This window comes from Spea bombifrons, chromosome 12, assembly GCF_027358695.1.
Source record: "Spea bombifrons isolate aSpeBom1 chromosome 12, aSpeBom1.2.pri, whole genome shotgun sequence".
Lineage (NCBI taxonomy): Eukaryota > Metazoa > Chordata > Amphibia > Anura > Pelobatidae > Spea > Spea bombifrons.
The window spans coordinates 15,341,706-15,360,226 of NC_071098.1; the positions used below are offsets into that span (position 1 = coordinate 15,341,706).

The 18,521-nt window shown below is 41.0% G+C and overlaps 1 protein-coding gene across 1 annotated transcript; it reads left to right on the plus strand.

The window, feature by feature from the left end:
* The first annotated feature begins 4,132 nt into the window (after positions 1-4,132).
* SCN4B (sodium voltage-gated channel beta subunit 4) lies at positions 4,133-18,428 on the plus strand. The gene is made up of 5 exons (XM_053452644.1): positions 4,133-4,445; positions 13,866-14,047; positions 17,059-17,302; positions 17,812-17,941; positions 18,108-18,428. The coding sequence occupies exons 1-5, from the start codon at positions 4,364-4,366 to the stop codon at positions 18,190-18,192; spliced, it is 723 nt and encodes a 240-aa protein (XP_053308619.1). The 5' UTR covers positions 4,133-4,363; the 3' UTR covers positions 18,193-18,428.
* Positions 18,429-18,521: the final 93 nt, after the last annotated feature.

Below are 18,521 nucleotides of genomic sequence, written 5' to 3' on the forward strand. Positions count from 1 at the left end.
CAATAAAAAAGTCCATAGAAATCAAGCACAAGGACAGAATTGACGTGCTTGTACAGCATGCTCCAGCACAGAAGACAGCTGAAGTACTGACCATCGGAATTCTCAGAAACAGATTAGCTCACTGTAAATGCTTTTAATGTATTGATTGCCACACATCTGCTACACAAGCACAAAAATATCAGTAATGAGCATAAGGTACAGCATTCATAGAAACATAGAAAGCGACGGCAGATAAGAACCATTCAGCCCATCCAGTCTGCCCAACATCTGAATACCTTGCTTAGTCCCTGGCCATATCTTATGTATTAGATACCACTGTATTAACATCTGCTGGAAGGCTATTCCATGTATCCAGTCTTTAGGATAGCTTACCCTTCTTAATTCTTTCTCCCATGTATACACCATGGTATAACCTACATATGTCAGTTCAATAAAGGCCTTACAATTAAGTATAGTATTTATTAATAGGGATGTTGTTTGCTGTCTGTATTATGTAGCTCCTGAAAGGTGTTATATTGGTGAGCATCTCAATGACAGCTTGGCTCTGCTCCCACACTTCCTAGGTGTCCTCATAAGGCTGTGCCTTGAGGAGAAGAAACAAGCTTGGGCATAGTGCCCAGCCTAGTTTTTAGATGTGCCAGCTCTTTCAATATAGAGTTTACAGTAATGTCAACACAGGGAAAGACAAGGTCATCTCTCTAACAACTCTCTAATATAGGATAGTGTTTCGAATAATACGCCATGCAATATTTTTGCAGCCTGACCACAATAATGGGCTACTTGCAGTGCCACATCCGCTGTGGGCAGCAGCCTACTGAGCATTTGCCCGATGAGTCACTATGAATTTACTGTATGCTGCCAACGAGGGCTGATTTCTTATACCAGGTCACTTTATTTTGGGCCATCAATTAGCATTTCCTAGGTTTATGTCCCTTTATGCCTGAGACAGGTAAGCGGGTTATAGGGAGCGTGTGTGTGGCTAAGGGTGATTGCAGCAGTGCATGTTGTGTATGGCTGAGAGTGATGTATAATTTATACACAAAACTAAAAAACAAAAGGCAGACTTTTCTAGTATTTTGTGATTGGTATACAAATGAAAAGGCTATAGGTGGTTTCAATAAATGGCTTTCCAATGAATGAATTTACTAATGCTAAAAGCGGTTTTGGCAAACATTATCCTTTAAAGGGGATCTGTCATCTGAATGAAAATGTTATATGGGGTGTTAACCTTGAAAGCAAATCCAGATTGATATTGGGCTCTTATATCAGTATATAACAACACTTGTGGTACCAAATTATACAAAAAAATATAAAATCATCCAAAAAGTAAAAAATCCCACATCATTAATCCTCGTTAAAATAAAGCCTTTCGATAGTATCACTCAGGTCGCAAATAACGATGGAAGCCAAAAGCCTAAACCTTCACTTTTTTTTTTCTATTACTGATCTGGAACATTGTTTTATTTTTAATTCTGTTTCTACTGTTTCCAGGCCAAATCAGAAACCTCTTGGCCATCATGTTTACTTTTAGGTTACATTCAAGTAATTGTTTGCTAAATATTTGATTATTGTTAAAGGACTATTATATCAAGCCTCTCAATGTCAGATGAGCCTTGTCAGGACACTCAGTAATTTAAACAACGTCACAAAGAACCATGTACTGGAAACATTCTATTATCGTTTTTAACCTGCCAAAACACAATGTAGCACACTATAAATGTAGATGACTTAAAAAAGAGAGTTTACGGATCTCACTCGTTAGAGCCCATCTAAAGCAAGTGGGGTAATTGATGACCCCTCAGAATCCAATAGGGACCTGGTGCGGCAGCAAACTACTAAGTACCAGTTGGAAACTGGAATAAGCAGCTACCTGCAGTAAAATGGACCTGGTGTTTTATCAGAATAAAACTTACTGGGAATTACAAAGTCAGACCGGCTGGAAGTCCATGTAAGTCACATTGCCACTGGGCACATTAGAGGGCACACAAGGTTTAGGAAGCTCAAGAAGAAATATTGCCACGACTAGGGCCTAAGCAGATGCTTGGTGTCCCTGTAGGAGACACAGGTTCCTCATCTAGTTATATCATTGTAATGTTTAGTTATTGTCTTCCTTAGATTATGATTATTTGTTATAACTTGTAGTTAGGACAGGACCTCAAAACCTCTTTACTTGGAGCTCCTTAAAAACCTGGAGCTCTCCCTGGCTTTACCTAGTCTTGTAGATCTATAATAAAACAAGAAAAGTGAAGGGAAGCACTTACCCACAGAATGCACATCCTCTGGGTACTTACCCCTTCTATCAGACACAATCTCTCTGCATCTTCCAAACTACCCCAGTCTCCTTCCCTGCACCTTCCAAACTACCCCAGTCTCCATCCCTGCACCTTCCAAACTACCCCAGTCTCCCTCCCTGTACCTTCCAAACTACCCCAGTCTCCCTCCCTGTACCTTCCAAACTACCCCAGTCTCCCTCCCTGTACCTTCCAAACTACCCCAGTCTCCCTCCCTGTACCTTCCAAACTACCCAGTCTCCCTCCCTGCACCTTCCAAACTACCCCAATCTCCTTCCCTACACATTCCAAACTACCCCAGTCTCCCTCCCTGTACCTTCCAAACTACCCCAGCCTCCATCCCTCCACCTTCCAAACGACCCCAGTCTTCTTCCCTGCATCTTCCAAACGACCCCAGTCTCCTTCCCTGCATCTTCCAAACGACCCCAGTCTCCTTCCCTGCACCTCCCCAACTACCCCAGTCTCCTTCCCTGCACCTTCCCAACTACCCCAGTCTCCTTCCCTGCACCTTCCCAACTACCCCAGTCTCCTTCCCTGCACCTTCCCAACTACCCCAGTCTCCTTCCCTGCACCTCCCCAACTACCCCAGTCTCCTTCCCTGCACCTTCCCAACTACCCCAGTCTCCTTCCCTGCACCTTCCCAACTACCCCAGTCTCCTTCCCTGCACCTTCCCAACTACCCCAGTCTCCTTCCCTTCACCTTCCCAGCTACCCCATCATCCAAACTACCCCAGCCTCCTTCCCTGCATCTTCCCAACTACCCCAGTCTCCCTCCATGCTGGGCTGTATCGTAGGGGTTCTCTGGAAGTCTTCAGGCTGTCGGTTAGGTGCCGGCAGCTCCTGCCGCTCTTATCTGCCGGTGTCCTAATCTGAAATGTCTCCGTGAACTTTCTCGCCTCCTCCCCGTGTCCCGCCAGCACTCGGCTCGCCCCTCCCACCTCCCCACTTTTTGTATGTGGGAGTAACGCTGCGGTACGGAGGGACTCCGGGACTCTATCTTGTGATGCAGATCACTGGGGCTTGGCTACTAAGGCAGGTGCATTCCTGAACCCTCAGCAATCTCCTGTAACAATATTACCCAAATAACCCTCGTAAAGCTGCCTTTCGGTATTATGTTTAAGGATCCGCTCCGATGAACGCTAACGTGGATCCTTCATGTGTTCCGGATAATACCGGTATACATACAACATATACGCATTACTACCGATAATAGACATAAAAAACATATACACGGATGTCTAATCATTTTGGAAATATAGCGGTTATTTACTTATAATGTATACATTGCACCATACATTAAAGACCAAGATGTTAACAGAGGGCAGTGGTAATAAGTATCTTAGTTGTATATTGAGTGTTCACATCATTTCATGTGTACTTAAATCCCATCATGTCCAGTCAGCGTTTCGATGTGTGTATAGACATATGCCAAGCTTTGTCAGTTAAGGAGTAAAAAGATCATCACAGAGTATGTATATGTGTGCCATGCAGTATGTGTGTCATGTAGTATATGTGTTCCATGCAGTATATGTGTGCCATGCAGTATATGTGTGCAGTGTAGTATATGTGTGCAGTGTAGTATATGTGTGCCATGTAGTATGCGTGCATTGATCGGTAGCGCACATGCTGCAGACTGCTGCTGACTCAGGCGAGCTGTATCATTATGCAGAGCACAGCATTTATAGACTTTACAGCATATACCGGTACCGAGTCTCTATCCTCCTTCAGCGAGCAGAGAGTACAGTATGATGCTGCAGGAAGATGAAGAAGAAGCGGTGGGCGGGGCATCGGGAGTTTCTCCTCCCTCACCCCAGTAAAACTGCGGAGAGCAGCACTGTGTCCGCACATGGGAAGCAGTCCAGAGGTGCTCACTGACACAGGGAGTCAGGGGCCTGGGGAGGGGCAGGACACCCAAAGTGCAGGTCCGGGTCACCTGAGGACAGAAGAGTGACAGTGAGGTCCTCCTGAGAGAATGAGGAGCTGCACTCAGACGTACATACCCGTATCTTCCAGTTAAATCCCAGCATCCGGGGGGCTGCGTTATTGGTGGGGAGATTCACAAACGATACAAAATGTTCGCAGGACGACACTTACCCCAACGTAGCCGTGACCCTCTATGGCACCGCCACCCGCCACTTATGATCGTGATCCTGGGTAAGTGCTTTCTGTGCGCGGCCACCAAATGGGACTTTGTGGATGTTTAACAAGTGAATCGGAGGAAAGGTTTGTAACATGACATGAAACGCCGTCTGATATGCGGGTGTTATAACTATACTGTGCTATAATGTACTATAATGTACTATACTGCACAGTACTATATATATGTGTGTGTGTGTGTGTGCATGCAGATGTGCAGGGAAGCGTCTCTATGAATACACGCATGTCCTGGTCATTATAAAGTTCTTTTCTGTGCCCTCTCCCTGCGCATTATTCTCTGCCCCACTCCTATCTTAGAATGCACTTTGTGTATCTAAATTTAGCTAGACACGACAATAGCCCCCTCCAGCCCCCCCCATCCCCATCACACTAATCGCAGAACACTGCAGAGGTACTGCGGGACACCGGGTACACCCTGTGCTCTGCCCCTCGCACCGTGTTCTGGGGTTAAGGTGAGACATCTCATCTGCTCCATCATGACTCTAATCGGGGTGTCTAGGTGGGGGGGGGGGCGGACCACCTGAGCCGAATAGTGCTGCATTGCTGGATCAGTGACTCAGCACCATAGTCTGTAGGACATAACGCAGAACAAGTGATCAGCAAAGGGGAGAGCCGGCCAGGATGGGTTTAATTACCTGCCTCTCACCGAGGATGGACTAACTCGTGGAATCCAATCAATCTATTTGCACTATTGTAAGAATTACGTTTTTTGTGAGATTTAATTTAAGAATAACCTTTAGCTTCCTCATTTTATCCATAATTTCCTACGTCTTCCCCCAAACCTCTCAAGACTTCCACCAGGACTGACATTTTTGGATTGCCGTTAAGGCGCACGGATTCCTCTTGCCCTGTAGGTGTAGGCAGTCGATTGTAGCTGCTTGTGTTTTATGCCACTGAGTATTAGAACTGTCATAGAAACCCAGCGCGGCTCCCCGGACGGGTGACACATTTTCTTCAAATGTAAGAATACCATGTGAATCCAGTAAGCCTGGTATGTTTAGCGAGTGTACGTGTGTATTTCTTCTGCTTGTATTGTTTAGTAAATATAATATTTTTTGCCTCATCAATGGGTGAGCCTAGGGCTACTGGCACCTGGGTGCAGGGTTTCCTTGCCCCCCCTGTTTGGTAGTCGTCATTAGATATTACAATAAGGTTGGCACTGTACTAAAGAAGTTAATATAAGTACCGTATTTGCTTGATTATAAGACGACCCCACAAAATCTGAATATTAATTTAGGAAAAAAAGAAAAAGCCTGAATATAAGACGACCCTATAGGAAGAAAGTTTTACCAGTAAATGTTAAATCATGTAAACTATGTGAACTATTTTTTTTTTTAAATAAAAGCTATGATTGAAAAAAATATTTTGTTTTTATTTCCTTTTATTTTCCAGCCTGCCCCCCCAGTTATGCACATCTGCCCCCAGGCTTGCCACTCTGCCCCAGAAATGCCTTATACCCCCTATATGCCACCGTGCCCCATGATATGACTTTTAACCCTCTAAATACCACTGTGTCTCACAGGCAGACCTATTTGAGGTCTGATTATAAGACGACAGGTCTTTTCCAGAGCATTTGCTTTGAAAAAAACCTTGTCTTATAATCGAGCAAATACTGTAATCTAATTAAATCAAATAGCAGCAGCATCAATTTACAGACACAGATAAACTCTGCTGGACAATGCTGCCTCACTCATACTACAACAAGATATTAAAGGTGCAGTCTGAGGCGCCTGTCGCCAAGCTTAGGGTCATGTGACTTTACACGACAGCGTTGCAGACCGGGGCGCATCCAGAGCCTGACCTCAGGAGGAAAATTCATGCTAAAAGACACACAGGCACTCACACTACCACACACACATTTGCACACCCATTCACACACTAACATACCCAGACACATACACACTACCGCACCCAGTGACAGGCACTATTATACCCAGTCAAACACTAACATACCCAGGCACACACTGACAAAACCAGATACACACATACTAACATACCCAGTCACAGATGCTGTAATACCCAGACAAACCCCAACATACCCAGACACACACTGACATAACCAGATACACACTGACATAACCAGATACACACTGACAAAACCAGATACACACATACTAACATACCCAGTCACAGACGCTATAATACCCAGACAAACCCCAACACACCCAGTCACAGACACTATTATACCCAGACACACACTAAAATACCCAGGCCCACACTGACAAAACCAGATACACACTAAAATACCCAGTCACAGACACTGTAATACCGAGACAAACCCCAACATACCCAGTCACAGACACTGTTATACGCACACACACACTGACATACCAAGACACACACTAACATACCCAGTCACAGACACTATTATACCCAGACACATACTAACATACCCAGTCACAGACACTATTATACCCACACACACACTGACAGAACCAGATACACACACACACTAACATACCCAGTCATAGACACTATTAGACCCAGACACATACTAACATACCCAGACACACACACTGACATAACCAGGTACACACAAGCACACACACACACACTAAAATACCCAGTCACAGACACTGTAATACCCAGACAAACACATAAACACACATACTTACACACACAATTGCATACCAAAAGACATGGGCACAAACACAGACCCACAAGCTCACACTTTCTATATATCTATGTTGAGTAATGCAGCTTATAATTAGCACACTTCTGATATGTTTATCCAATGCCTGGTACGTAGCTTGTAGTGATGCGTAATGTTTCAGTGCTTCCTTTATGTCTGTTTTAGGTACTCAGTTTGCTGCTAGGATCATTTGTATGATATTTCAGGCATTTTGTCTCCAGGTTTTGACAAGTAGCACACTGGATATGTCTTCAACTGAGGGCCGTTTGCAGTGATTTCTCTTTCATACTCACACACACAGATCTCCTCTGATCAGTGACTGACAGTGGTGGGATATAATGTCCCATCCTTTGAATCTTTGGCATTTACTGAAGATGGAGTTGGCAGGAGAGTTGCAGTATCATCGTACTAACATCACGTTATAGAAACATATAATGAAGGGCCAAGGTCTTCTGCTCCAAGAATAGCTTGGATGGCCCGTTATCAAGCAGTGAGATTCCTCAAAAGCCAAACTAATCAACTAAGCGTTGTGCAGGGCCAGCTCAGCCCTTGCTTCTGAGATATGTGCCATGAGTGGCCTTTTATAATGCATTGTGAATTTAAGGGGGTTTAAACCAAAACTCTTCTGCCAAGGCTTAAAACACCCGTGGAAATAATTAACTACCTGCTAGACCATCAAACATTGGGAGTTTAAGTGTAGAGTTGTCCCATCTTTAAATATATTAAGATTTTGAAGAGAGGGTGTGGGTTATTGAGATGAACACCGTGAGTGCAGACAGCTTTCAGCAGCAAATCATGTTAATTAATTGATGTATTTTGGACATTATACAGTGATACCCGTACATTGATAAACATATACTCTGACTGAGACTGGATTCTCGTAGAACAAAATAAAAATCACTTTAAATGTTAGACTGTTATTTCTTTGCATGCATTAATTAACTTTTTTTTTTAACTATAATTGTCTTATATTAGCATACAGACAATTTGCTTTTTTTTTTTTTATTTCCTTGTTGATGACCCAGCGTCAGTGCGGTAATCTGGAGAACGTGTATGTAGATATAGACCATCTATATAGGCCCAGTTGTATATGGCATACAAAAATACCAGTATGCGTATCAGCGTGTGCCTACGTTTGATTTTGTAATTGGGTTTTCATCTGGAAGGATTCATTTCTTTTTGGGAGGCTTTTTTGGAAGGGGGATGTGAGGCTTCCGTCTACTTTTATCCCTTTCAGTACCCTGGACAGCTAACATCAGTCCTGACGAATCATTATGTGGAGTTCAGCAAATAACAGGAATGCTTTCTATGTTAAATTGTGCAATTTGGAAACTGAATAGAATAGTTGAATGTAAGTAAATTGAATGTTAAAAAATATAAATTACTAATATATTATAGGTAAGTACTTTAAGCAAGTAAAATGTATATTTAATGGAAAGGGAAGCAAAGCATTATGTGTCCATCAATTTTGCAGAAGGTGTTTATCCTTCTATAACTACAAGCTCAACAGAGAGAGGGAGAGTCATGGTTAGAAGCAAGAACTTAATTAGCACAAACATGGAGGGCTGTGTTAGATGCCAGAAAGTTGGAAGCGTTATGATGTGGAAGAAGACAAACACGAGCTTTAGCTGTATTTTTTATGACCTGATACCCCCTTGGCTCCAACCTTCAAGCCTGTTTATCTTTTAAAACATGGGTAATTCATATTGGGAAAGTGGAGAGATAGATTTGCACTTTGGAATATGACATTTCCTAGTGATGTCACCGACAGTGCCCAGTGATGTCATTAGGGCTTCCCTTTCTGAAAAAGAGAACTGTTTTTTTAACCAATCCCTGCCAGGCTTCTGCGGCTTTTCCTGCTGTGTGATTACACATCCAGCTATGGGCTGGTTGCGTTTTTGTTGGAGTGCGTTTATTGCGGTTTATGTTTGGTGCAATGATGAGTTTGCGTCTGCACAAACTGGTTTGACTTTGAACAGGAATCCCTTGAACAGGAAACCCGTTCTTGACGACTAGATTCTATGCTCGAAATGAAACACACACACACAGACATTTATATGGCTTTGAAGGCCTAGATGGAGTACATCTGAGGCACGATATGTTTAGTTGTGTTACCTCTGTTAATTTTAAATTTTTTGCAATACATGAAAAACGAGGTAGTTCCCACCACCTAATGCTACCTGTTTCCTAGGAAACTACTAGAAAAAGTGCAACCAGAAAGGCAAGACTAGCCCACTATTATAGTATAGTATAGTATAGTCCCAACAGAAGCAAAATCATCATGGATGCTCCCTAGGACCAAAATTCTAAAGATACTTTTTGAGCCATCACCAGCTCTCTAAGCTAAAGAAGGCCGTAGAGGAGGACAACCCTAGAGGAGGACACCCATAGAGGAGCAGAGAAACGTTCCAGGTTGTATCAGAAAGTGAAAGAAATAAAAAGCTTCGGCTTGTGTCCCAAAATCTTTAAAGCAGAAGTGTGCAGGGGCAACAGCCCTCTTACTAGCCCTTCCCTGTGGTAGGGCTGGAGTAAAATTCTTACACACACTGAGGTTTCAAACACAACAACCCCCGCTGCTCCACTGGAATATCAAAAGCAAAATAGCGACAGCTAAAGGAAGGTTGCAATCCCTGGGATGGAAGCTATTCAGTCGGCATGTTTGAAATCCAACCTTCCCCGGATTAGATGTGGTATTCCACGAATGAGGCTTTGGATGAAAGTCACTTTACGGTTACATCTAATTTAGATTGTTAAAACTCCACTCCTCGTACGATCAGCTCATGAAAACAATTTCTCACTGATCACGTAATATCATTCTATGGGTCAGATCTTCAATATCTGCAAAGATTTGTTACCAGTCTCTTAAGATACACAGCAATCATAGTGTCAGATGGAACACAAAGTCTTGCTTACGGGATCACGTTATCACTTATATCAAACTCAACACAATCCAGGATGTGCTTAAACACATGTACTAAAAACGAAAAATCTACGCGGTCTGCGTAGAACTAATGAACTAAAGAAAAATCTTCCATATTAATATCTCACATAACTTTATGGCAATACGTTTTTACCATGCTTGCGGAAAACTCATCAGGATTTCACAAGCTCCTATTCTTCACTGTGACATAGATAACCTTGACTTGGTACAGGGTGATCCAAAATCTATTTGAGACGTTATCCATTCGCAAAATATTCCTGGAAACTGTTTGCAAGACTGTAGCAGTAACTGGGGCATATTGGACTACTTCAAATGGGTTGTCCATGGGCCCGGTTGGCCCCTGTCAGTGCTGCTCCATAAGCGCCCTACTTGCCACTGTTATATTAGAAGAGTGGAACTCAAAAAAGCAAATACCATTTCTCAGCCTGTAAGTAAAATGGATCCTTCAGTTTCCCAAATCCTACAGTTCACAGTTTGGAACACTAAGTAAACTCATGTAGTGGCGTTTAAAGATTAAAGCTCAAAATGTTTGTATTTGGAAAAAATCTATAAATTAACTTTCTTTAATGCCTGATTATTCTGTCTCATTAAGGCATTTATCCCCTGTTGTTAAGTTACTGTTCTTCCTTGGTAGAAGCTGGTTCGGCCAAAAAGGAGAAATCTTGTACTTTTAAACCAAATCTTACCAAAACAATTACATTAGTTGAAAAAGAAAAAGCATGATGTATAGGTACTTGGCATTATTTATAGGTAAATGTAAAATATGTATAGGGGGCAGTTCCTCTTTAACACGGATAACCCCCATCTGCATCAGTAGAATAAAAAATATAAAACCACCAATGAACGGTTCCAATCCAGTAAAGGAAAGCTACATAGATGGGTTGTTTGAAACCAAGTCTTCCTCTGATTAGTTATAGGGTCTGATCAGGGCCGGCCGAAGACTTAACGCCGCCTGGGGCAAAGTTTAAAATGCGAAAACCACTCGGCGCCCTTCTCTCTCTCCTCCGCTTCAAAACGAACAACAAAAAAAACCGCTTGGGGCGGCAAAGTGCCGCCCCTTCTAAAGTGCCGCCTGGGGCAATTGCCCCAGTCGGCTCCATTGTAGGGCCGGCCCTGGGTCTGATAATAGTCAGGGTTATAAGGTCTTATAATAGTCAGGGTTATAGGGTCTGATAATAGTCAGGGTTATAGGGTCTGATAATAGTCAGGGTTATAGGGTCTGATAATAGTCAGGGTTATAGGGTCTGATAATAGTCAGGGTTATAGGGTCTGATAATGTTTGGGGATTGCTGCCTCCTTAACCACTTTCAAATGGAAAGCTGAAATGTAATGACATGTTGCTGTCACTTAATTTTCCTTTTAGTTTTACTATTACTATTTATTACATTTATTTTGAAAAATATCTCCGCTAACCAAAGATGGAAAAGCTCTGAGATAAATCCAAATTAAACAATAACGGCACTCCCGGTGAAAATGGACAGCGATTTTGTGGACATATTTAACCTCAAAATCACTTCATTCAAACCTTGATTTAAAAATGGCACTCTTGTATGTTTGGATTATCCTTATAAAAACATATATTTTGCTTCTGAGTGATGCAATCAGGTGGTTGTTCCCAAAGGAACAAGGCTTTTAATGGGTAATTTATCTCTGGAAGGGCTGGCATCTTAATTAATGCCACGCTGCTGCATAATACAGTAAGCTTTCTCCATGCTGTGAATCTGATGTGGTCCTAGTTAAATTTAAATATTTTAATTTGGGACATAGGGTTGTTAAAACTTCTTAATCACACCAGTGCAAATTAATTTATAAAAACTTTAAAAAAAATTTCTGCTGGTTCTATACACATTATTGAGCCCTATAGAACAGTGGGATACTCTCGTATCCAGCAACTAGAAAAGGGACTTCTTAGGAGCAAAGATATACCTAGGGAGAGAGAGAAATTGCCTGAAACTGGTGAAGAACGCGGCTGTACCAAAAAACATTGATGCCCAGACCTGGACTGGCCATCCGGCGCACTAGGTAAATGCCTCATGGGCCACTGGCCAACGTACACATGAGATCTGCTGCAACCACCAGCTGGAAATGCCGGTCGCATGCTATGTGAGCAAAAAATGTAGCATGTGGACCTTCATATCCAGCCATCGCCCGCATTAATGCCATTGGGCATAGTGCCAGGGCCTCCCCGTTGTCCCCAGTGAGGCCCTGTTAATGCCCAGTTACATCAGTACCCCAAGACAGGGCATGCTGTGCAACTTTGCAGGTAATAATAATGTTATTTAAGTTATTAAATTATACCGAGAAGTGTAGCATCCAATCAACGGCTTCACCGACTTGTTCTAGTAGGTTCTTTAAATGTATATTTTCAGGATCTTAAGGGAAAGCAGTTCAGTTGTGGTTTGATTCCTTATAATGTGTTAATAATATTGGATGGATTTTAAGGCCTGTTACTGCCAGTTGATCACACTCTCAGGAGATGGCGTTAACAGATCTCCAAGGGTCCCCTGTAGATGTTTGTCTTTGAAGCCAAGTTAAGTGTCTCCCTTGGGTGCGATGCTTCCTGTTAGATTTTCTTTTCTTAAGCCAAGTGTTAGAAGCTCGTTAATTATTGGATTGCTTAAAAACAATCATCCAATCAAGAAGATGTGAAAGTATGCAACAATACACTGGTGTAAGAAGGATGCTTGTTTATAATCTAGCTCCGTATATATATATATACACACTATTTATTTAGATAACTGTAAGCTCGTTTGAGCAGGGCCCTCCTCACCTGTTGTCTCTGTTAGTCAATTTGTTATGTTTTATACTACTTGTTATGTCCTGTCTACCCATTGTACAGCGCTACGGAATTTGTTTCCGCTATATAAAACAATAAATATTAATAATATTTGTTGTAACTTATGGAGCCTGGGATCTGTTGCAAATTTTCTGTCCCAATTATATTTACACCACCCTCATAAAGGCAGCCAACTTAACAACAAAGAAAAAAGCTAATGGGGAGAAATAATCACCTAAATCCGGTTTGCTGGAGATTGAGAATGTTGCTCCTACACTTAAGGTGGGTTTATAATACACATCTAAAGATAGATATTGGCAGATCACTTCTTGCTGCGCTCTGGTTGTACCCAAAAGAATTTTGCAAATGACAAATCGTTTCCGATTGATCTATAATGCTTTGTGCTTTTGTGATGGTTATTATTGTAGTATTAATCTATTATTAATTCTGCTCTCTGCATGGTTATTAATTATGTATCTACTCTGAGACTCTTACCTACATACTTTTTAGATAAAATAGGTTGATAAATGTAATTATTATTTTCTTGTTTCCTTTGCCAATAATAAAATGTTTTATCATGTTTTAATCTAGTTATCGATGTTTATCAATTTATAAGATAGCGATACCCAAAAATGTAGGGCCAAAATGGGCTAAGCACAAGCTAGTGTGATCAGAGTTACCATTAAAGGGAGGTCCAACTGAAAAATAACTATTGTTATATAAGAATGATATACCATGTCGTTTACAGTAATGTATTATTTGTATTTATTGTTCCAATAAACTTGCTTTGTACTTTTTTGATGTACTTTGTGCTGTGTCATCCTCTTCTTGCACAGCCCATGTTAGCTAATCTACGTATTTATGTATGTTAGTGAATACTACATTAGTTGTATTAGTCTGGCAACTAACTATACTCAACTGGGAGGGTTGGCAGCTGATGCAGTAGGGCGAATATGATCCATCCCTTCCATTATAGTGTCTCATTTGAACGTTAGTCTAGTTATATGTTAGAAGTAAATGTCCCACGCGAATATACCCGGTAATTGTAACTGTTAATTCTGTCCCCAGCTGCATTCTTTGCTCAAACATGTTTCACGTTGGAGGTGACTGTTGGAAAGAATCCGCAGGTTTTGGCACGCAATGGAACAGATGTCCTTCTGCCCTGCATCTTCTCCTCCTGCTTTGGATTTGAAGATGTAACGTTCTCCTGGACGTACAAGACGTTCAACGACTCTTTCAAACCAGAGGATGTAAGCGACTAAATCATTTGCATTACACACCACCCGGGTCAATTAACAACATTAGTATATAGTATATTAATGGTCTCCAACTTAAAAAACATTGGGAACCTGGCCAAGAGCTTAATTAGCGATGGCTTGGACATAGTCTTCCCATAGCTACAGCAGCAGAAAATATTTAGTCATTTTGAGGGGTATAATAGATACTGTTTATGTGGGGCATTAACATTTTTATAATGAAAGATATTATTTCCACAGCAATAGTTAGGGAGGTAATTACTAAGGTATTTGATGGCGATATATATAAAACAATAAATAATAAAAATATTGCATAAATGCATCGCATTGGCTTCTCATTCAGTACTAAATGCTGAATTAAGAGAAACAACGTGTTTTATTTACATTGGTACAATTGTGCTGTTTTGGAATAAAAGGTTTGATATTTTTGGTCTATTACTAGGAAGCTGATGTCAGAGACAGTCAGGTAAGTCCATAAAAATATGACACGTAATTCCTCATGTCTATTACGGAAAAGGTTATGCTGGCCATGTTGCCAAATGGGAGGTCTATACAACAGTTTATTCAGGGTTTAGGGTTGTTGAGTAGATCCATCTTTCAACAGCATGTATATTGTGGCTCTGAAAATATTAATGTAGGAGCATAGTTGTTATCACTGGTGGCCCAAGTAGTCTGTCCATTTCTTTCCTTTATCACTACCTTTAGTCCTCCTTTATTAGTATTTTTAATTGTCAGAGGTGTTGTTGTTGTAGTAAAGACTATTCTACTATTCATCAGCATTTACTATTTATCTTACATTCTGTAATAATCAAGGCATTAACTGGGTTGGTATCTTTTATTGAAAGGTGACAACCCTGCTTAAAATGGATGTTCAATTTGAAATTTGGATAAATAAACTGCAAAATAATATTCAGTTTTTGCTGCCTTTTATGCATACGGGTCAGTGTGGATACCTATTATTAACTTGTGATCACTCCATCTCCAACACATACTTTTACAGGCCTTTCAAGGTCATGATTAGTTTCAGAGGAGCATCTGAAATCAGCTTCCCATTCGGAGGTCCTTTTAGTAAAGTCAACAGGTTCTGCACAGGGTGAGAATTAGCATGCATTATAATACCTAACGTTAGTGGTGGGAATCATCTCCAGGTTCTACAGCAGCACATACTTCTATTTAAATAACTGGCTTTTCACATTCATAAAAAAGGTCACAAATTAAAACATAAAATCCAGTCTGATATTGAGGTTTATATGTTTTTAATACGATATTTTTTGATGATTTTTTATAATTTCTCCTGAACTATTTCAGTAAATTAAAAATATTGCAAAGGAATTAAAGTACATAAATAAAATAAATGTTTTATTAGGGTTTAAGATAAGAAATATAGTATTTTAAGAAAATGGGAATGCTCTGCACCAGAGGTTAACACCATAGAATTATAGCTATACAAAGCAGACATGATTTCACATTGGGGCCATTTGCCCCAAAGCCTCGCATGGCAAGGGTTCCCAGCTTCATACTTCCTTGTTGCAGTGTAGTTTATGTATTTGCACTGCAGAGATGCAGTAGTCTCTGTGTTGGCTGATTTGGATGCCCACTTGTTACATGAGGTCCCTCTTCTGCAGAAGATTTATCTGTAGAGACACCGACTCAAATTCTGTAGTGTGATCAGCGGAGCGTGTTTTTTTTTCTTACTTTCTGTCATATTACAGGGTTAACCAGTAAGACATTTGCGTGTGTATGCATGTATGTATGTAAAGGCATTATGCATATCATTGTAACAGTACGAGAACAGAAGCAGTACCTCTGCTTCCATTACAAATGCATCACTTATTTTTATAATGTTATATCTGATGGGTACCTGGTTAGACAAGGACATTCCGTTAGCTCACTCATGCAGCTTTTTGGACCAAAACTTACTTTGTCTGTAATTCCCTTCCTGTCTCTTTAAATATGATTCCTGGGGATGCCATGTGCCGAGGCTTTCTAATCCCAGGGCAAATTGTGGTGTGTACAAATACGAAAGTTAAAATGAAATAAGCACCATCATACTCTACGTATGAAAATTTACCAAATCAACAATCACCTCCTAAGCTTGAAGGGTGTCGCTGAAATGCCTCGATAGTGAGGCATTCAGCGACACCCGAACACCCAGACCAGGGGACACTGTGACCGCTCTGGATATAAAACCATTGGTACGTCTGTGGAGTGTTTGGATGCCAGAGGATTTTTTTTTTCTCCAAAAAAGCCAGAAATGCGGAAAAAGCGTGTCTGCACTTCTCTTTCTCCGTCAATCCATATGAATTATTCTGGCCTCTTGGAGCACTTCTGCAAAAGCGGGAAACAGTTGGCAGAGAAGGTAGGGAGACATCATGAGAATGTGTGAGCGTATGAATAAGAGTGAGAAAGATCAAGTATTTTGCTTAAGGGCTCATTTGCGGTAAAGTTCTATATCTAGAAATTATACACTTGACAGTAGCAAATCAAGGATCACAAGCGTTCCCTGTGCATCACATGTAGGGAGTTAGATTCAGATCCCTGTACCTGCAATGTATCAAGAAGAGATGCGTCAACCAAGGATATCCAAAGTATTTATACGAGGACAAGGCTTGTGAAGATCATCAATACATACAAGACATGGCGTGTTTCAATATCTTTTAAACCACAGGGGGTTAAAGGATACAATTGAAATATTGGAATCCTTTATCTAACCAGTCTTAGTTGAATAGCCAATCTCTGCTTTATAACAAGAGAAATCCAATCCAAAATTCCTTCCTGTCATGATACTCTTTATCACATACCTTGTTCCTGCCTTACCTCACCTACTCACCCTTTATTATTACATAAGAAGAGTAATATATAACGGTGGTTCAAACCAAGCAGACTAGGTGGGCTAGTATATTTTAGTTTCAGTAGTTCTCATTGACCCTCTCAATGCTTCCTTCTTTCAGAAGTTCTTTTCATAGCCTTTGCTGTGCTGACCTTTATGTATCGCTTCCTTACAGCTATATAAAGGGACTCTGAAGAACAGGAAGTCAATCCCCAAAGCTGTAGATATTCCTTTAACGAATGAGCGGATGGAACGAGTGGAACTGATGGCCAGCGACGATGCCAAAGATTATAAGCTGTCCTTACTGCTGAAGGAAGTGGATTTTCATGATGCTGGGCGATATACCTGTATAGTGACCAACAAGAAGGAGAAAAACATGAGCCAGAATGCCACGTTAACACTTACTGTGGTGGAGAAATGTGAGTGTCTCCGTTCTGTCTGTTTAGGAAGCGTCTTGAATTACCATAATAGAAAGCACAGAACATGCATTAATAGGGGTCAGCAATCAGGCACACCTTAATTACTGAATACTAGAAATGTACACTGCTTCAAATGTACAGGGTAACAGCATAGATGGGTATGGAGAGCAGACCCCCTGCATGAGATCCACCCAACAATTCGGGGCACCTATCTCAAAAAAATGGATATCTGTCCATTAATATTCATTGAAGCACCTTAAGTACTTTTTTCTAGAAAAAATAAGCAGTGCCTTTATTCAAATTGTAATATAATGTAAGCTTTCTGCAGAGTTTTCAATGAGTATGGGTGGGATAAAAGCTATCTCTGAGCAGGGCCGTATTTAAAGATAATGGAATGCCCCTAGCATGCATATTCGTTATGTCTCTTACTAATCCTAACCCTCAACCATTTCCAGTTTCCTCTAAATATATTGTTACTCTCTTTAATTATGACTTTCTGTCTTTAACAGTTGAAGTTGTGGATAACACACTCACTGTGATTATCGGGAGTGTTGTTGGGGGTGTCATTGGACTTCTTATCCTGATTCTTATCATAAAGAAGATTATTACCACCATCATCAAGAGGAATGAAGACAAGAAGTGAGTATTGTTGGCTGGGTGTAAGTGTGGCGGACAAACACAAGGAGAGGATAGATCAGGGATCAGCTTTTTAACAAGTGTTTACATCAGTATTTTGGAATTGATTGTGAAAATTATGTGGCAACGTGCAGGTGCATAGATCTTCCCAATTCTTTTGTATCTCCAGGAAGGACTGTCTTGTGAGCTCTTCTGTTAACGAGAATACAGATAATGCATCCAAGCCAGAGATGAAAGCTAAACCCAAAGCATGATCTCTGAAGATGAATCCAGAACAGGCCTGGGACTATATTGATGGACAATAAAAACCTAGTCCTTCTGTGATGAAAGGTATCTAGAAAGATAGCAAAACATCTTATACAGTAATATAAAGCACCTTCTACACTTAGTACTCTACATCATAACTAAGACGCAATAAACTTCCACAAAGGCATCTGTGCGGTTAATGCTCCTGTACAATTCTTTATAATGACCGATCTGTGTGTTTTACTCATATAAGACTGATAGGCATCAGTTCTAAAGATGTAACAGGAAAGGGGGGTTCACTAGAGTAGTATTGCAAAATGCTTGCACTACATTTAAT